At 42.4% G+C, this 21,418-nt stretch overlaps 1 protein-coding gene across 6 annotated transcripts in view; it reads left to right on the top strand.

Moving 5' to 3' along the window:
* Positions 1–21,418, top strand: part of DMD (dystrophin) — a 284,775-nt gene that overhangs the window by 155,898 nt on the left and 107,459 nt on the right. For 4 of the 6 annotated variants that reach the window (XM_015406251.1, XM_015406250.1, XM_015406248.1 and 1 more), the window contains exon 1: positions 16,789–16,842. The exons of the other annotated variants lie outside the window; for them this stretch is intronic. In XM_015406251.1, coding sequence (XP_015261737.1) covers positions 16,823–16,842 — 20 coding nt within the window. In that variant the 5' untranslated portion in view covers positions 16,789–16,822. Of the gene's footprint in view, positions 1–16,788; positions 16,843–21,418 lie in introns of those variants that run through there. 6 annotated transcript variants of the gene reach the window in all.

Below are 21,418 nucleotides of genomic sequence, written 5' to 3'. Positions count from 1 at the left end.
TTCCTTGGCATAAAGCCTTAGTGGCAATAGCTTAACCTAAGCTATACCAATATATAAAAATTCTTTGCAGGCATGGGCTATTTATGAAACCCATAAGTGTAATCTTGTGATAGCATGTTTGCACGTGCATATATGCAGGAGGTAGATTGCAAAGGGAAAATATACTTCACTGAATCAACCAGGAATATTTATGTGGTTTTTTGAAGGTCACAATTTCTTTGCCTTCTTGTATCATTCATATGACGAGATAAGAGGCAAACAGAGCAAACTGAAGGACTAAGACTGACATGGACATTTTTCTAAGCCCCACAAAAGTAGAATAGGAATGTGAGTTGGGCAGTGTTGGATAAAAAATTCAATCCGTGACTAATACTGAACATAATTTCTTTCTTAATGAAATTTTCATGTATTGATTGAATTTCCATTTGGAGCAGGTACAAATATGCATCTGCAAAGCAGCAAGCAAAAAGATTTTTTAAAAGGCTGGTTTCCCATAAGTAATTTGACTTTCTCTTAGCTAAGTTGTTTGTATTTTTTTTTTAAAAAAGTAGATGCACAGAAAATTAATTTTCACTGCTGAGCTCATGGATAGTATGACAATTCACACCTACTCTTTGGCACAGATTAAGAAGTTAACTGTGGTGTGAATTGGGCCATATATTTTAAAATTGTCAGCTTCTGTAAAACCTCATTGCTAGTATGATTCCAGATGTTACTGTTCCCTGTCACTCCTATTGTATATCTCACAGAGATTTCAATTAATTCTCTAAATCAGCAAGACCTTTAAACTTAAAAGCTGAATTGGGTCCCACAAAGAAAATCAACCTAGTCAATGAGTCTGAGATACATACAAACAGTGTTCCCTCTAAGCTGAGTTACTGTGAGCTAGCTCACAGTTTTTTTAGCCTCTGGCTCACACATTTTTGTCTCAGCTCAGAAAGGATGGCTCCAGAGCAAACTGATTTATGCAGTAGTAAAATCACTCGCTCACAACTTTAATGCCAGTAGCTCACAAAGTTGAATTTTTGCTCACAAAACCCCCACAGTTTAGAGGGAATATTGCATACAAAATGTTTGCCATTCCTTCAAGTCATATGAAAGCTACAGTTTCAGGCCTCTCTGTACAAAGTCAGGTAATAGGGGAGGAAGGGGGAATTACTTCACCCATTCCAGATTTGTTAGGGAAGGATGCACAATTTTACATATAGTCTGGATTAAGGGTGAAATGAGAAGGGAAATGCAGTCTTCCATAGTAGAAGTCTTGGGTGCCTTTGGCAACACCCATTACTCTTCCAAATCAGACATGTAGCATGGGGGGGGGAGCTCAAAGATACATCTAAGAGTAAAAACTCATTTTGTTCCAGATCTTTTATGGGTTCTAGGGGGAAGTAGATGGCTTCATCCTCTCCTTCCCAAAGTCTCCCCGGCCCCCACTATAGTAAGACACATATGAGTTCTCCCACTAAGAGGGGATCCAGACAATTTAGCCCCCTTTTGGATAGGGACTCAGACTGTTCTGACACCTCTTCGCCTTGTGGGGAAGGGGAATGGTTTGAGGCAAAGGAACCCCTGGTTCCTACAATGCAAACTAGGCTGTTTTTCCCAAACTCTTCCCAAAGGTTCTAAGAATCCTGGGAGGGACTAATACCAAAAAAGAGGAGAGACTTGGCTCAGCCATCAGGGTCTGCAGGAGTGTTCCCTTGTGTGTGGACTTCCTTCCAAGCTTTTCCCTTTCACTTCAATTGTGACAAAATGGTTAGAAAAGAGTGGACAGCCCTGACCAAGCCTAAAACAAACAATCAAATAATCTCTTAATTCTGCTCTGTAGTTTCAGATGCAGCTAGCTACTTTAAATCCAGTGTAGCAGGCATTCCCTTCAAGGGAATTAATCTGTTAGGAAATGCCATTGAAAAGTATCTGATAGAGCAAGATTAAATGAATTGTTCATCTCTCCCTTATTATAATTGAGTAGTGGGCACCAAAATTCTAAAATTGGCCCCTTTAGTGTTAGGCTGGAAGAACTGCCACTCAGAAGACACTGGCTGGGTTGACTGGCTGCTTTGTGCAGTCCCACCCAGCGTTCCAAGGTCATTTGCATATGGAAGCTGATTGGACTTCACTCCATTCCACACCTCAAACTCCCCCCACCGCAAGGCAGTTGGAATTTTCAGTTGCATAACATACCTCATAGGGGAGAGGAGAATGATGTCAGCTGCTTTGGTTACCACTGCAGGGAAAGACTGCCCTTTCCCTAGGCAGAGGCTGTGGGGGGGGTTGTAAAGACAGACAGGCAGATAAAGGTTGGCTGATGGTTGCCAGGAAAGGACATAGGGTTGCCAACTCCAGGTTGGAAACTTCCAGGATATTTTAGGGATGAAGCCTGCTGAGGGTGGGGTCTGAGGAGGAGGAGGAAGAGGGGGACCTCAGACAGATACAATGCCATACTGCCCACACTCCAGACAAGCTGTTGCCAGTCTCCAGGTGACAGCTGGAGAGATCTTAAAGCTTTGGTGCTAATTCAAAGTGTTGCAATTTATTGACAGAGTAGTGTTTTGGAAAATCTTTAGGAATTGTTTGGTGCATTTACGATGGGGCTCCTGGGGAACTATTGTTGCCAATCTTGGCCCAGCAGCCATCAAACCATTCTCTTCAACCCCCTGCTGGGCAGTATGCTGCCCTCTACAGACTCCACCCCCCAAACCTCCAGGTATTTCCCTCCTTAGAGCTGGCAACCCTACATTCCCCTCAGTGCCTGTTGGTAGGCATCTAAGCTTGGTCCTGTCACCTACTTTGGCCTTTGGGAGAAAACACATTGGGGCCAGTCCTGATAGGGTTGCCAACTCCAGATGGGAAATTCCTGGAGATTTGAGGGATGGAGCCTGAAGAGGGTGAGGTTTGAGGAGGGGTGGGACCTCAGACAGGTACACTGCCATAGACTCCACCCTCCAAACCAGTCAGTCCCACATAGGGAACCATTGTTGCCAATCTCCAGGTGAGGGCTGGAGAGCACTCAGAATTACAACTGCTCTGCAGAAGGGAGGGCAGAAGTCAGCTGAAGTCAAAGGGGCAGATAATGGTAGGTTGATGGTTAGCTGGGAAGGAGATGGGGTTGCCAACTCCACCCTCCAAACCAGCCATTTTGTCCTGGGTAACAATTGCTGCCAATCTCCAGGTGAGGGCTACAGATCACTCACAATTACAACTGCTCTTCAGGTAGCAGAGATCAGTTCCTCTGGAGAAAACAGTGGACTCTGTCATTATACCCTGCTGTGGTCACCACAGCAAATTGACACTGTTTGCCCAAAGCCAGAGCACTGCCCCAGAGCCTCTTTCTAGATCTTGTTGTATTGCTTTCACAACGGACTTTACTGCTAGTAGCTATATAATTTAGTTTTTTATGAGGGAACTTTGTTTTAGTATTTTTACTGTGGTAAAAGAGGGATGGAGGTATGAATGGATAAAATTGTGTGTGTGAAAGTTTGCCCTGATAATTTAGAATGGAAAAGTATTGTTTATGATTGATATGTTGTTAATCTCAGTATATAATTTGTTTGTATGGTTGGGATGAATTTATGGGTGTATTGTTTAAAAAGGTGTGAAAAAATAGGATTATGTAGGAACCTTATTAGTGTGGTTATGATTATATCACTTCAGGAATTCATTGATGTCTAGTATTAATAGCAGCAATTTCTTAAGATGAGTGGATAGGATATTTTCTTATATGACCTGCCTTGGACAAATATGGCTGGGTGCATTGGAATTATAAACAGAGCCTCTTAAAGAACTATACAATTAGAGTGACGGTTTCAGCAAATTAGAAGGAATAAATATAAGTGACTAATAGAAAAAACAGCAGATGAACTTATAGTGTATTGATATATGTGATATGGTTAAGAGTAGAGAGAGTATAAAAATGGGATTTTGTATAATTTATCCATCTCTTTCTTGGTCAATGTGATGTATCGAGAAAAATATGTTTGTAACGGTCTATATGTGTGTGTATGTCTATTAAGCATGAAAATCCAATAAAATATTTATTTTTTTTTTTAAAAAAGTATCTGATAGAGCAGCAGTGTCAAAGATATAGTCCACGGCTGGATCCAGCCCGCACAGGGCTGCAGTCTGGCCCGAGAGCAGCTGACTTTGTGCTGCTTCCTGTTTCCATTTCTAACACTGCTGCTCCTTCTGGCCAGTCTCTCCTAGTTCCTGCTTCAGAGGAGAAAAGGAAAGCCTTCCCTCCATTGGCTGAGGGCTCCTCCCCCCTCCCCCTCCAGGGGGAGGGGGAGGAAGACAGACAGAGAGAGGGAAAATGGCATCTCATGGGGCTTTTCAGAAGACCAGCAATGTTTTATTCCAGGTATAAGCACACTTTTTCTTCAGAGGGAGGGAGCCAGCCAGCCACCCACCCACCCAGCCAGCCAGCCAGTGGGAGCACGCCAGAGAGAGAGAGAGAGAGAGAGCTGTGTTTTGACCAAAAAACATTTTATTCCAGGTATGGGGGGGGGGGAATAGTTTTGTGTTTAAACCACAAAACATTTTATTCCAAGAATGGGAGAAGAGTCCTGTGTTAAGACCAAAAAAGTTTATTCCAGGGGGGGTTGGGGGGAAGAGCCCTGTGTTTAAGACAAAAAAAAGTTGTATTCCAGGTATGGGGGGAAGAGTCCTGTGTTTTGGTCTTAAATGTTTTATTCCACGTATAAAAGAGAAAGAAAGTGAGAGAGAGTCCATCCTATGGCACTTCGAGAGATCCCCCTTTCCATTTCTAACAGATGGGAGGAGCTAGCATTCCTGATTAGTGAAACAGCTAGCATTCCTGATTAGTGAAAGAGAGAAAGAGTACAGCAACATCTTAATGACTAACAAAATTGTGGCAGGGCATGAGCTTTCATAAATCACTGCTCACTTCCTCAGATACAGCTGGAATGTGAGTCCATCTGTCCTTGTATCTTGGAGAGTGAAGTGATTTCAGATGCCAAAATACAATAGCAGGCAGTGTTCCCTCTAAGCTGAGTTAGTGTGAGCTAGCACACAGTTTTTTAATTTCTGGCTCACACATTTTTGCCTTCGCTCAGGAAGGATGGCTCCAGAGCAAGCTAATTGATGCAGCAGCCAAATCACTCGCTCACAGCTTTAATGCCAGTAGCTCACAAAGTAAAATTTTTGCTCACAAGACTCCACAGCTTAGAGGGAGCATTGATAGCAGGCACTGATAATGAGAGAAGAAAACTAGGGTTTCAGTTCAGTCAGGAGTTTGCATTGTCTTGAGCTTCATAATCAGTTGCAATTCAGCAGTCTCTCTTTCTAATCTCCCTTTGAAAATCCTTTGTAAGAGAACAGCTACTCTCAGGTCAGCAACTGAATGCCCTGGAAGGTTAAAATGTTCCCCCACTGGTTTTTGAATGATGTGTGTTTTAATAGTGATATAAAGAGTCCAATAGCCCCTTTAAAGACTAAAAAAATGTGGTAGGGTATGTGCTTTTGTGAATCACTGTTCACTTCTTCAGACTTATTTCCATTTATTCTTTGCATTCTCCTGGACTGAATCCTCCTGTATCAAATTGAGACCTAGGTTTCCTGTCTCATTACCAATGCTGATATCTCCATGCCTCTGTATATCACCCCAATGCTGATATCTTCACCCCTCTGCATATCACACCTAATCCAATCACACCTGCTATTGCCATTCGGCATCTGAAATAATCTTTATACAGTTTATATCTCCAGTACCTTGCATTACATTTTATGGCACACATGGCCTGGCCTGACAAAATGATATTTATGCCAGATCCAGCCCCCGTAACAAATGAGTTCAACACCCCTGTTACAGAGGATAAGGTTTTTCCAATGAAAAAAAATAGACTTGACCCAAGAAACATTTTCATGCCTTTCAAAACTCAAGGACCAGCCCCAGTGACAAGTCCTTCAAGTTTAATAGGAAGATGCAATAGCACAAAAATTCAGAATCCTTCTTCTCTAAGTCTCCCAATCAGAGCAAATCAGGAAGAAAGAGCAACACCAACACATAATGCCAACTGTCCTAAGATGACTATAGGCATTGGTGTGCACCTCCAGCTCTTTGCGAAAAACTACGACCAGTCCATCTCTGATAGCTGGGTTCTGGATACTCCCTGGAACTTTACCTGCATTCTACTAGATTGTCTCATCTAGGTCCTGAGACATCGATGTCCAGAGCACTACCAACTTCTGTTAGTGGTGACCCATTACTTACCACAGACTGGAATGATAGACTGTATACCAGAAGATCAGATGACATCAGGGTCTACTTCATCTTTTTCATCACGCCAAAGAAGAACAGGGATGCGAGAGACATTCTGAACTTAAAATGGTTGTCTCTGGGCCCACACTATGCCTAACTCAGTCATGCTTTCCAGGGCCTATGGATGAGCATGCAATCCCCGAAATGTGAAGATGTGAAAGTGCAGCAGATCATCCCTGCAATAGCTAGAAAGAGTGAAGTGGGAGATGCAGCACTAGGTGGAGCCTTTATACAGCAATGCAGCACAGAGTGCTGGAAGAACAAATCCTTCCTGCAGGAGATACTCTTCTAGATTTGCTGCTGGCAGTGGTTACTACCCAGAAAGAAATGGAAAACCACTTCCATGAGTAAGGGAAAAAACAAAGGCTACTGCATTGCCAAACAGAGACCCAAGATGGTCAAGGACCTCTCAGAGTGCCCAGAACTCGAGGGAACAGGACCTGGCAGCCCGTTTCCTCACAGTTTTCAACAAAGTCTTCAAAGATGCACAAAAAACAAAATCCTTATAATTGACTTCAGTATGCTAGAATTTGGTTTCATTCAAGTGTTCTTCATCAGTGCAAAACATTTCCCTCCAATTTTTCAAAATGTGTTAAATGATTCACACCCATGCATACAAGGAGTCTAATGTAATATTTCTGTGCATATCTTTGCTGTATTGGGACCAAATGAAAGAGGTTCTCCTCATCTCTTAAATTTAATTGCATTTTTCTTGGTAATGCAATTAGGGTTGCCAGGTCCCCTTGTCATGCTGGTGGGAGGATTGGGGGGCATTCTGGGATGTCTCTGACATGATGATGTCACCTGGAAGTGACATCATCACATCACATCTGGTTTGGGGGGCAAAACTCTATGGTAAAGCCAGCTTCAAACCGTAGAGTTTTGCCCACAAACCAGAGCACCACCGTGTGACGCTCTGATGTGATGATGTCACTTCCAGGTGATGTTATCATGTTGAGGACGTTGCACAGTAATGTTGCTGTTTGCGGATGGGTTCCCCCCACTGGCCAGCTGGCCAGTGGCAAGCAGAAGCCCCAAAAATCAGGGGAAACCCCCGAAAACCAAGGGAAACCCCCAATGGGACCTGGGGACTGGAAGCCCTAAATGCAATACCTGAATGACAATTAAAATATTGTTTATTATTTGTTACTGGCAAGCAGAAAACAGAAAGCATGCAGCATATTGAGAAAAAAGAAAGGTGTGCTTTTGTGAGTTTCAAACAGTTGTCATAAAGCTAGATGTGGGATGGTGTGTGTCTGTGTCGATGCATTAGGGTTAATCAGTACAGTCATGGGTGGTGGTAAAAATGCTAGTGTTTTCTGAGAAAAATTGTTTTCATGGTGAGCTGGAAAATGTAAGTTTATGCAGTGTTCATTTTTATCTCTCAGCAAGGGAAGAGGGAATCTTTCATTTATAAAACAGATTGTGCAAAGGGGGGGCGTGACTTGTTTTATTTCTGCTTTTAAAGTTATCCCTGTTGTACACACTTTATTTTTTAATCCAAAGCATTTGAAGGGCTAGTTGCCCTTTTTTCTAGATCACAATTTTCTTTTATGTTTTTGTTTCCCCCCCAGACTCAGAATTGTCTCTTTTAAGATAAAAATGGTTAGTTCATAGACACTGCTTATCATAAGGCTCATCTGATTCATTTCACCCACACTACAACAGGGCATGGCATTTTATTTCTATATATAGCAAAATTGCCCTGCCCTAGATAGCTCAGGCTAACCTGATTTCCTAAGATCTTAGAAGTTAAGCAGGGCTGCCCCCTGGCTATTATTTGGATGGGAGACCTCCAAGGAATACCAGGGTTGTGACATGGAGGCAGGCAATGGAAAACCACCTCTGAACATCTCTTGTCTTCAAAACTCTCTGGGGTCACCATAAGTCAGCTGTGCTTTTGACAGCACTTTTCACCATCAGTATTGCACCACAGAGCACATTTTAGAATAGGTTACTACTATGGATCTGAGTTAGTTCATCTAGGTCAGAGACACCTTGGGGTAGATAGTAAAGCTTCATTTCTATAAGAAAAACAAAATCGTCTTGCAAGGACTATCCCATGCTTTAAGGTACAGTTCATAGTTTTCAAGTATATACCTACTGAATTTTTCAGCATCCCTGGCCAATCCCAAAAATAGTTAATTTAATAGTGAGTAACCAGGCTCAAGGCCCGTGAATGTAAACTACAGTTATACTACACAAAACCTTACAATAGGATATAACTCCAAGGATATGGTGCAGTGAATGATCATAGATGACCCAATGCTACAGCAGTGCTGAAGCTGAGCAGGTATGGACCTGATCAGCCTGTTGAATAAGAAACCACCAGGATTATAATATATGCGCCAAACCAGAAATTATGTGGGAGATCTGTGATCAAGTACTGTGTATAGTTCTCGTCACCAAATCTCAAAAAGGATATTATAGCATTGGAAAAAGTGCAGAAAAGGGCAATTAGATTGATAAAAGGGTTGGAACACTTTCCCTATGAAGAAAGGTTAACGCGCTTGGGGCTCTTTAGCTTGGAGAAACAACGGCTGAGGGGTGACATGATCGAGGTTTATAAGATTATGCATGGGATAGAGCAGGTAGAGAAAGAAGTACTTTTCTCCCATTCTCACAATACAAGAACTCATGGGCACTCAATTAATTGCTGAGCAGTCAGGTTAGAACAGATAAAAGGAAGTACTTCTTCACCCAAAGAGTGATTAACACATAGAATTCACTGCCAGCGGTTACAAGCATGGACAGCTTCAAGAGGGAATTAGATAAACATATGGAGCAGAGGTCCATCAGTGGCTATTAGCCACAAGGTTTAGATAGGAACTCTCAGTCTGGGGAAGTGATGCACTGTATTCTTGGTGCTTGGGGGGGGGGCAACAGTGAGAGGGCTTCTAGTGTCCTGGCCCCACTGCTGGACCTCCTGATGACACCTGGTTTTCTTGGCCACTGTGTGACAGAGTGTTGGACTGGATGGGCCATTGGCCTGATCCAACATTGGCTTCTCTTATGTTCTTAAGTTCTTCCAAAGTTATTTTTGTACCAATTTAACTATGTTTACAGCATAATTTGCCAAGATTTCAGACGTAAGATAAATGAGAACAGTTCTGTTTGATTACTACTACAGATCTCTGCTGGCATTTTATAATACTGATTGTTTTTAGAAGGTTTTATGATGTTATAATTGTTATTTATGTATTTTATCTCTTATGTAGCTGCCCTGAGCCTGCTTTGGTGGGAAGGGTGGGGTATTATTTGAAGTAGTAGTAGTAATGGTCAATGTTCTCTCTAAGCTGTGGAGTCTTGTGAGCAAAAATTCTACTTTTTGAGCTACGGGCCTTAAAGTTGTGAGCGAGCGATTTGGTGACTGCATAAATCAGTTTGCTCTGGAGCCGGCCTTCCTGAGCTAAGACAAAAATCTGTGAGCTGGAGGCTAAAAAACTGTGAGCTAGCTCACACTAACTCAGCTTAGAGGGAACACTGGTAATGGTGGTGGTGGTGGTGGTTAATACCCTCTCTCCCCCCCCATGACCCTTAAAGAGGCTCACAAGACTCATAAATGCAAAAATCTCTCTATATAATAATTCTCTGTTGGTGGTGGTACGCTGCTGAACATTCCACATGGCGCCCACAGACTTTGGCTCCGTGATCTGTCAGTCAGAAGCTGTCCCTATCCACTGGCTGCGTTGCCTGAGTCTCACCTCCAACATTCTAAACAGTTTGCTGTTCCTTTCCCCCCCATAGCAAGTCAGAACATGGAGGTTATTTGCATATGTGGCCTGATTGGCCTTCACCTCCGAGCACAGAAATCATTTCCATCTGTGGCCTCATTGGCCTTTGCCTCTAATATTCTAAACAGTTTGCTGTTGCTGTTCTGAGGTAAAATGTGTTCTGAGGTACTTTTAGCGCCTGTTGGGAGAAACCATTGTTGCCAATCTCCAGCTGAGGGCTGAAGAGCACTCAGAATTACAACTGTTTTCCAGATGGCAGAGATCAGTTCCCCTGGAGAAAATGGTGTCATATCTTGCTGAGATGGCCCTTGTATGAGAGCCAATGTGACGTAGAAGTCAGGGCTTCAGAGCATGGTAGAGGCTGCAGGTGAGGGGGGGTGGAAAGCTGAAGAGTGAGTGAGAAATAAAGGTAGGTTGATGATTGGCTGGGAAGGAAAGAGGGTTGCCAACTCCAGGTGGGAAATTCTGGGAGATTTGAGGGATGGAGCCTGGAGAGGGTGAGGTTTCAGGAGGGGTGGGACCTCAGACAGGTACAGTGCCATAGACTCCACCCTCCAAACGAGCCATTCCCTCATGGAGAACTGTTGTTGCCAATCTCCAGGTGAGGGATGGAGATCACTCAGAATTACAACTGCTCTCCAGGAGAGAGAGGAGAGGAGATGGAAAACTGAAGTCAGAGGGGCAGATAAAGGTAGGTTGATAGTTGGCTGGGGATAGGGTTGCCAACTCCATGTTGGGAAATTTCTGGAGATTTGAGATGTGGAGCCTGGAGAGGGTGGGGTTTGAGGAGGGGTGGGACCTCAAACAGGTACAATGCCATGGACTCCACCCTCCAAACCAGCCATTCCCTCATGGGAACCATTGTTGCCAATCTCCAGGTGAGGGCTGGAGATCACTGAAAATTACAACTGTTTTTCAGGTAGCAGAGATCAGTTCCTCTGGAGAAAATGGTGGACTTGGTGTCATTATACCGTGCTGAGGTCGCCACAGCAAATTGACACTGAGTGCCCAATGCCAGGGCACTCTCCCAGCGGCTCTTTCTAGATCTCATTGTATTTATTTGCACAACAGGCCTTATTTCTAGTAAATAAACAATTTTAAGCATTGCCATTAAACCATCCCTAGGTTCAATAAAAAGTAGACCTGGCACCATCACCACCACCAAAAAGAAAATCTAGAAATTAGAATACTTAAACCTCATATGGTGCTGCCTTATACAAAGTCAAAGCATTACCACACCTACCTCAATATAGTTTCCTTGAACTGGCAGTGGCTGTCCATGGTCTCAGGTTACCAACAGATCAAAGGGAAAAATCTCCTTTCCTTTTAATAAAGGTTAATGTGTTAAAACTGACAGTCAAAACTTTATGGCATGGGGTAAATATAACATCACCGAGTATGTGCTGCAGATCAAACTTATGTTAAAGGGACCAGAGGGACCAGTTTAAAAATAGCAACCCAGGGTCTCAGGCAGATGAAGGTTTTCCCCAGTATCAGCTACATGAGATCCTTTAAGTGGAGATATTGAGGATTAATCATGTGCCCTTCTACATAAAAATCATGTTTTCTGACACTGTCATACCCAGGGGTCATTTCGTAGAAAAAGAGCTAGGGGAACTCATTAGCATATGCCACACCCCCTGACATCAGGGGCCCAGCGGTGGACCTGCAAGGCCAGCGGGAGTGCGAGAAAGCCCCACCAAGGCCCTTCCCTAGCCCCAGGCAGGCAGGGGTGGGGAGAGGCAGGGAGGAAGCAACTTACCCTCCCTCTTCTCCTGCCTCCTCCTGGCTGAATGAGGGCTGGAAGCGGGGCGGCTGGAAGCAGGGGGCGGGGCTTCATCATGTGCCCCGCCCCCCTGCACCTCACCCGGGGGAACTGCGTTCCCCCGTGTTCCCCCCCCCCGAAATGACCTCTAGTCTTTCCTTTTCCCCACAGCAGTGAAAGCAAGAAAATAGGGCATTTTCCCGCCAGCAGATCTCCCCCCCCCAGAATGCCATTCATAATCCTAATTCAAGTAATCTTATTTCTTATAGAGCACAGCAGCACATTTGTCATTTTAGGGTTATTTTGTCATTTTAGGGTTATTTAGGGTTATTTATTTGCTTCTAATTTCCAATTTGAAGCAAATATTTTCTGTAGGGAGGACTAGCTAGAAGATTGCATAGACTTGTATGAAAAGCAATCAAAAGCATATAACATGTTTTTCATTTGCTGAGATTGTGAAGTGAGCCATGCTTAATTTCTCATTGTTTTTCTTCATTGAGTGTTATTCAGCAGTTAATATTTGATCTGGAAATCAAAGAGTTAATTTGCTTTTGAATTGTGCAATGACTCATATTTCCCTATAGGAATAACAACAACAGCAGCAGCAACAACAATAATAATATAATGTGTGGGTGTAAGGTAGGGAATGAAAGATAAATGTTCAACTTCTAAGAAACTAATTGAATACAATGCTTTATTGTTACTGAAGGAAAGATTATGCAAAGTATCAGAATTTCAGACTAGTTTTTATATTCCTAATGTGATAAAAGAAGACAACATGCTAAAGGATGACTTCAGTCTACTGTTAAGGTGGACTGGGAATTGAAACCTCTCATTAAGGTTTCACTGCAAACAATTATTTTCAGAGTGTTTTGACTCATGGTTACCTACTTTTCAGGTCGTTTGCTTCCTCTGATTTCCAGCTATCACAGGGAAAGGAATTTGTCACAGGGCCAGGAAAGACAATAAATTATTTTGCTTATTTAACAGTGTTCTGTATAAATAAAACTACCTAGTATGTTTGACCTCTTGATTTGAATATTAGGGAGTAACATCACAGTAATTTTCACCAATCCACATATGCAAATTAGAGACATAATGACAATGCCATTCAGATTTTTCCATGTGAACTAGAACTGAACTGGTTCAGGTCACTGAACTTTTATTGATCTGAAATAGAAATAAACTAGGATATTCTGTTACAGCTGAATCCAAACTAGAACGGAATCTGAAATTTTATGACTGTAATTACTAATGTATATTTCTCAGTATTCTGCAGGAAATTATTTTAGTCTTTCTTCCATTATGGTGATCTTTAAATAGGGGACCCTGTGCATACATGCATGTTCTACTGCTACTATGCTGTGCATGTGTCATTTGGGCACAAAAGAGATTTCTGTTCTTTTCTATGAAAGGAAATGCTTTGTATACCTATTCCCTATTACACTTATGGTGAAGTCCATCACTCACAAGAGAGCAGGAAGAATCTGCATATAAAAGGCTTTGAATATTACCATATTATGTGTTTGTGCTAGTGGATCATATTTATACTTCATAATTAATTACCAGAATGGACAAAAGGAAATACTTCTTTACACAGAGAGTGATTAAAATGTTGAATTAGCTGCCAGAGGATGTAGTGATGGCTTCAGGAATAAACAGCTTTAAAAGGAGATTAGATGGATTCATGGAGGATAGGTCTATCAGTGGCTACTAGCCATGGTGACTGAGGGGAACCTCCACATTCAGAGGCACTAGACCTGTGAATATCAGAGCCAGGAGGCAACGTCAGGGGAAGATCTTGGCCGCTGTACCCTGTTATTGGCCACTGTGTGAGACTTGATGCTGGACTAGATGGACCATTTGTCTAATCCTGAAGGATTCTTATGTTCTTACCCATTCAATAAAATACTCATGATTAATCTCCCTTATATAAATAAAAGCCGAATGGTGGTGGCACTTCTCTAGAACATTCCACATGCTCCGGAATTGGTTGGCACCCTGGTGTGTCACTCAGAATCTGTCCCTATCCACTGGCTGCATTGCTTGAGTCTCACCTCCAAAATTCTCAACAGTTTGCTGTTTCTCTCCCCCCCCCCCCCCGCATAGCCAGTAAGAATACAGAGGTTATTTGCATATGCACCCTTATTGGCCTTTACCTCGGAACACAGAGGTCGTTTGCATATACGACTTGATTGGCTTTTGCCTCTAACATTCTAAACAGTTTGCTGTTCTGAGGTAAAATGTGTTCTATCTCCAGGTGAGGGCTGGAGATCACTCAGAATTACAACTGCTTTCCAGATGGCAGAGATCAGTTCCCCTGGAGAAAATGGTGGGCTCTGTATCCTTATATGCTGCTGAGGTGGCCCCCATATGACAGCCAATGTGATGTAACAGTCAGGGCTTCAGAGCATGGGAGAGGCTGCAGGTGTGTGGGGGGTAGAAAGCTGAAGAGTGACAGGGAAATAAAGGTAGGTTGATGATTGGCTGGGAAGGATATAGGGTTGTCAACTCCAGGTGGGAAATTCCTGGAGATGTGAGGGATGGAGCCTGGAGAGGGTGAGGTTGCAGGAGGTGTGGGACCTCGGACAGGTACAAAGCCATAGATTCCACCCTCCAAACCAACTATTCCCTTCTGGGGAACCATCATTACTAATCTCCAGGTGAGGTCTGGAGATCACTCAAAATTACAACTGTTCTTTAGGTAGCAGAGATGAGTTCCTCTGGAGAAAATGGTGGACTTGGTGTCATTATACCCTGCTGAGGTTGCCACAGCAAATTGACACTGAGTGTCCAAGGCTGGGGCACTTTCTAGAGGCCGTTGTATTTATTTCCACAACGCGCCCTTTTCCTAGTTATACTATAAATAGCAACTTAGAAATACCTTACTGAACTGAAGTTCATAACTGCAACAAATTTGCAACAAGTGAAATACAAACTTGCTCCTTTTTGAGCACAAACATTTCAAATACAGATATTTGGCAAATTTACATATATGCAATAAATCTGAAATCTGAATTTACATATATGCTCTAAATCTGAAACTTGGATTGCTCCAGTTGAATTGCTGTGGATTTTGCTCTTAAGTCAATACTATAATTTCCTTCGAGGTCTGTGATTCACTACATTACACAGATATAAACTTTTTTGTTCCCCGTGAGGTGCCTTTTTAAAAATGCCCCTAAGGCCAGATATGTACTTTCAGACTTCTGCAGGTACAAAGTTCATCAAATGCATGCAGTCTGCAATGTGCCCACTCTGCATCCCCTTTTATTAAACACATAGTACACGTGTTGGTACAGCTAATAGAGTGTTGTCAGGTGGCACTATTTTCCCATCAGTCCACATTTAACCATAGGAGCTTGGGGGCCCTGACCTGTATAGCCCAGGCAAGCCTGATCTTGTCAGATCTTGGAAGCTAAGTAGAGCCAACCCTGGCAAGTATTTGGATGGGAGGCCTCCAAAGTATATCAGGGTCAGGAGGCAAAGGCAGGCTATCAAGCCATTTCTCTGAACGTCCTCCATGTCCCAGTAGGAGTCACTAGAGGTTGCCATGATCTCCAGGTATGGGCGTGCACGCACACACACACACACACAAATGCAAAAAATTTCAAAAAAAGGGAATCCATAGGAGCTTGGGGAGGCAGATTTCAAGAGGCACCTGTCATGTTTATGTCACTTTCCCTAATAAACTGAATGCATTAGCATATTCTGTGATATCATTGTGGTGGACACATTTTTCAGTTTGCACAAGATGTCTTCACATGGCACATGAGAGCAGTATATGTAGTGTAGTACTTGAATACAGCTCAGAACAGCAAAAGCCTTAAACTGAATTGGCCTCATTTTCCAAATATTTATTTATTTATTTATTTATTTATTATTTTTCGAATTTCTACCCCGTCCTCCCAGACGAAGCCGGCTTAGGGCAGCTTACATAAAAACAGATAAGTTACATTAAAACATAAGTTACAATTAAAACAATTAAAAATAGTAACTACCTGTTATGAATGTCTTTTTTTGTGTGTGCTAAGATCCAAAGACAGAGCCCAGAAGGGTCACAGATGCCCTCAGGGGCCATGCCACGCAAACCTTTTTGCACTGCCCAGGTGCATTGTTGTGTTTCTGTCCCCATCATATGCTCAGCCAGCTTCTAAAGATGCACAGCACTTTGCTTGTTTGTATTTCCCATACAAATACTTTTAGACTTCACATAACAACATAAGCCACTTAAACTGGTATGACTAACTATGGCGAAATATTAACAGAAAGAACAAGGAACATCTGCACTCCCCCCCCCTTAAGATTAAGTGGACAGGGTGAAAATTTGGAGACAGTTGCTGGCCAGCCTATCAATTATCTTTATTTGGATGCATGGTCGTTATTAAAATGCACTTGTCCGGAATGATAATGAAGTGATTGGAAATTATTACATACCAAAATACATGGTTTTAAAACTCTGTACTCACAATGTCTCCTTATTCTTTTGTCCTCTCTGGTTTTTCTTTGCCACTGAAAACCCAAGGTCAGAAAAGGCTCATGAATGAACTGCTCATTTGAAGTGTAATGATTACACTCAGACAATTTAGGTAGAGTCTAGGGTGTGTTTTTCTCTCCGGTATCCCATACATCTCATGATGCACCACACCAACCTCGTTGACATGACTGATTCTGTTTTAGGTCACTGTTTTGTTTGTTTGTTTTGTTTGCTTGTGTGGGTTTTTTTTTTCCCCATGGAACCGTAGGATACTGGGCGACATCTTTCTGGTTCTACCTTAAATAAATCCTCTGTCCTTCCTACCCAAAGTGTTCCATTTTTTCGAGCTCTCCAGTTGTTTGCAGGTTCAATAGGTGGAGCCGAGGCAGAGAAAGCCCCGCCCTGTCTAGCCCTGCAGCCTTCCCTCCTTCCTGACACCCTTAGCCCGCTAATACTACTCTCACCGCAGTGCTATTCGCTGCTCGGTGGTGCTGGTTTCGCTGGCAGCGCCTGCTCCGCCGCTCTTTCTTTCTCTCGCTCGCTTTCCAGGCGCTGGATAGTTAGCGGCTATGAGGGAGCAACTCAAAGGGTGAGTTAAATTATTACTAAAACCGATCCCAGTTGTTTGTTTTTTTTTTAATGGGAATCTTGCACTTCTCAGAGCTGTGCGTTGCTGGCAAGCCAAAGTACTTAAAGGTAAATTAAACTTCTGAAGGCGGCTTTGCATTGGGAATTTACAGCTTGATCGCCCTCCCTGCCAGCTGTTTTGTCTTGTTTTCCGCGCAGGTGCTTGTAGCTGTGTGGAGACTGCCAGTGTTAACTCTTTTCTTTCCCTTACAGCTGTGAAGTTTGGAGACAGAATGCAGAAGGGGGCTTGAAATAAAAACGTAGCAAAACAACCACCTTGTTATCCCTGAATCGGTTACCTTCTTCGGAGCTTATCTCTGCATTCCTACGGTTCAGTGGCTTTCAAATGCCCACCCCACGCTTTTGTAGCCTTGCTGGGTTTTTTCCCTATAAAGTACTATTTAATTTAATCAAGTTGCACTTGTGTGTGTGCGTATAGGAAAGAAGTGTAATATTGCTCAACAACGTTTAGAAAGACCCCCTCATAGAAAAAAGCGACCGTACCTTTCATTTATTATGTGAAAAGGTCGAATTTCTGCTTGATTTCTTCTGGAAATTCAAACTGACGTTTAATTCAGTGCATTCTCTCTCTCTCTCTCTCTCTCTCTCTCTCTCTCTCTCTCTCTCTCTCTCTCTCTCATATTTGGGTTCAGTTTCTTGATAAATGTGGTCTAGTTGGAACATGCTGGATGTGTAGGTATGAATGAAACAATACATGTAAAAAGCAGTTAATCAGGAAGAGAGAAATGAGGAGGGAGAGATGTATCAGCAATTTCTGGGGAGGGCTAAATTTATTTTGTTGTTAAAGTTTTCAAACAAAGAATTGAACACTCTGTTTTGATTATTAGGAATGAGGGCAGTAGTCCTATGTCTAACATAAATATTTATAAATATACATGATTTTTAGAGAAATTACTGGGGGAGAAGAGACGTATTGCAAAAGTATAAATGTATGTATGGGGACAGTGACAAATGGAAAGGATATTGCATGTAATGTATTTTCATTCTGCATATCTGTAGGAATTTTTTAAATGGTTTCTTAGTAAAAGGCATCCTTGCTTGGACAAGTTTGCCTGTTTAATAAGAACTAGTGCGGAGAGCTGTTGCCTATACAATGCTACAGCCAGAGGAGACAAAAAACGGTAGTTCATAAAAGATCTTTGGCCCACTATCACTAAGGAGTTGGATGCAGTCATCATTGTTTGATCCTCCTTTTGACAAGACCCTGCAGTGAAATTGCTTTGGCAGAAGTGGAGAGGATAAGCTTTGAAAAGCAAATAGATCAGTGGACAAGTAACAGCTGGAGGGGTTGGCTCACCAAGCTTTAACAACTGTCAGGGTGCACAAAATAAAATGCTGCACATCAAAAGAGAAATAATTACCATACTGTACTTAGCAGTTGACGTTTACTCCCCTTCTGCTCCTACTTAATATTAATGAGAGAGAGAGAGAGAAAAACTTTTAATTTCTTGGTGTATTATGGAATTCTGAAAACGCCAGCCAAAGCCAATAAAGCATTGAACAGCTAAGTTTTCTCCAAAATTACAATGATTCCAGGATTAAAAAGGAACTATTTAAGCATGTGGATCAATGGACAGCTGGTTTATAGATGAAGTCAAGCAGTAATCCTTCACAAACCACAAGGGACTGCTACTTTCTGTATTGGTGTATAATTATTTTCAGTTTTCCTCCAGGAAACTGTGGGGGAAAATGTATGTATATATATTTGAACCTCTAAATTTTTGTGAGCCGTCCTGAGCTCCCTTGCGGGATAGGGCGAGGCATAAACGGAATGAAATACTTTGCACACAAGTTAGAGTTTAACTGACCCCAAATTCTCTGCTTGTCCCCAGTCAGTTAACATCTTGGAAAAGTTACTATTTCTGTAAAGTAGATACTATTTTAGCGAAAACAGAAAAGTCCCAAATAGATAAACTCTTTTCTTGGTCTGTTTATACCAGTGATAATCTCATGTGCTGCCTGGAAACAGAAAGGTGAAAGGCTGTATCAACTGCGCAGCTTGAAATTAAGTCAGTCTGGCGGTACACAATACAATTGTATTTTGATTTCTTATTAGCAGTAAGTAGGTATTGCTGATTCCCTGTTGCTACCTGACAGCATTTGTTATTCTTTGCACATACACATCTAGTTCATACTGCGTTTTTCAAATGGCAGTGGGAGGGAATGGAATTTGCTCTAATCTTGTGGCAAATTAAGAAGAATATCATAAATTGAGGAGTGGTGTGCACTTGCATGCTCGTTTTCATCTCTAAAGTTGAATGAATAAGCATGGCAGAATCTTGTAAGGCAAAATATATAAGTATGAAGTAAAGTAAGACATTTCTATATGGAAAAGCAATTACATTCAAGAGCACAATTTTAGATGTATGAGAGAATCAAATATTTGTGTATGTAAAAAAAATCTACTGATACTGTAGTCTTCCCCCACACACACAATTTCCACAGTTAGTGTGCTTATGTTCTAATAAAGGTTGAGGAAGGAAGAAAACTAAAACTGGTGAAACACTTTTCAATTAAAAAATTAGAATATTATTTGGATAATCTCTTTTATGAACAAATAATCTGCCCTAAAATCCTTGCCAGAAAGCCTGAACAATGGTAGTGCTGGAATGTTTTTCATGGGCTGCGGTCACACGGAACATTAGCCACGCTAGAGAGACGGAAGTCAGGCGGAGTTTCTGGGTGTGATCTCACCGGCACATCTGGGAAGCGTAGCGCTTCCGTGGCTCAACCGAGGCTTCCTGCCGAAACCGCGCTGCAAAAAACTAGTACCTCGGAGGTACTAGTTTCCGGAAACTGCGGAGCAAGGGCGGGCGTCTGATTGTGTTTCCGGTGGCATCCAGCGCCCGCCCATGTCCCCTTGCAAACAAGGTGTTTTTTTCTAGTCTCCGTGGATGCGCAAGGGAGCATGCGCATTTTTGGTGTACACGACAAAAAAAACACACCCGTTTGCCACACCGCGTGCTTTGTTGTTGCGCGCAGGATCGTCCTGTGATCAGCACCTCTCCCTTCCCACAGAACCTCCACGGGACCTCCACGGAACCTCCAGGGGAGGTCTGATCCCTTAACCGCGTGTTAGTTTGCCCCGAGGCAAACAGCCACGCTCCCCCCCTGCAGTTTCCTGCCCGTGTGACCGGAGCCATGGTATACCAACTGCCTGTGTTTATTGACCACAATAAGGTTAGCATGGTAGTTCCAGAGAAAAGTTCTTCCAGTGGATGATGTGATTGCATTTAAGTATTGGGATCTTCTATGTAGTTTAGCAAGCATGATTTTATTTGATGTCTTCTTATCATATATAAAAGGCAGTTTTAGAATTTCCATTTCTTGGTGTATGTGGAACTTTTCTCAGGAAGCAGCTGTTACAGAAATCTATCCATACAGGTGACACTAAAGTAGCTCACACACCCACAAAAAGCTCTAACCATATTCTCAAATGTCATCAGTCTCAAATTGGCTTCAGGGGGAAGATTTGTATAGCAAGGACAACACTTGCTCACACTTACCCTGTGCACCATCAACGATCCAAAATATGAAAGAGAGCACTGCATGCACCAGTGAAAAAAAGCAGTCTTTAGTCTATCCCTTTTCATTCTGACTAGAAGTTGGAAGGGAAGCACAGCTGAGGCTAGAATGTGCAAACAAGGAGAACAATTTTCTTTCTCATGCTTTGTAGTCCATTCAGCTTCCTGTTTGAGCTTGAGAAGTGAATAGGGAGGAAAGTATGTCAGAACTCAACGTTTTGGAAATAATTCTTCATTCACTTGAAGCCTAGTGTTTCCTACCCCTGTCTGGTCTCTGACCAAACTAAGCACATGGGCAGTAATCGTTTGTGCAATGGATTCTTTGGGGTTGAAGCAGCCTGACCACATTCTTGTGCAAACTTGGTTTTGTGCCTCATCTTACACCCCACTTTTTTGCTAGCTAGCTAATGAGTCCTTTAATAGGATTCAAATTATTACCAGGTAAGCAAGAAGATGGTATAATGAATAGACAAAATTCAGTTTGTGTCCTTCAGAATTTGAAACCCATTCAAAATACCTTGAGGTTGTTCAGTCTTTGAATTGAATCATGTGCTCTGTACATGAGGTATAATTCCTTAAGATGATTGTATAATATGAATAGATTCCCTTGGAAATCTAGCCACGGTGCTGCACTGCTATTGAGAACTCTGGGGACAAATGTAGTGGAAATGATCCACCATAATTGTTGTTTTAGTAGAGCACTGGCTTTCCCCCATCATCTCTTGAACATTGTGGAGGCTGTATATCAGACTTTTTAAAAATACTTCTTTGAAAGAAACCTATAAGCTTTAGACTGGTTTGCTCACTGACATTAAAAAAATGGTACAGAGATATATTAAAGAGGCTCTACTGTGTTCCCAAGTGTGGCTGAGGATGCTTAGAGTTGCTGAGCTGGCATTTCCCTTCACATGGTGTGTACACACACATGCACACCCTCCCCCATTTAAAGAGTCTCAAAGCTAACAATTAAATGGCCTTTGAAAATGGCAAAGA

This window comes from Gekko japonicus, unplaced genomic scaffold (genome assembly GCF_001447785.1).
Source record: "Gekko japonicus isolate JY-2015 unplaced genomic scaffold, Gekko_japonicus_V1.1 scaffold1357, whole genome shotgun sequence".
In the NCBI taxonomy this organism is placed as follows: Eukaryota; Metazoa; Chordata; class Lepidosauria; order Squamata; family Gekkonidae; genus Gekko; species Gekko japonicus.
This window is presented reverse-complemented; position numbering and strand designations above follow the sequence as displayed.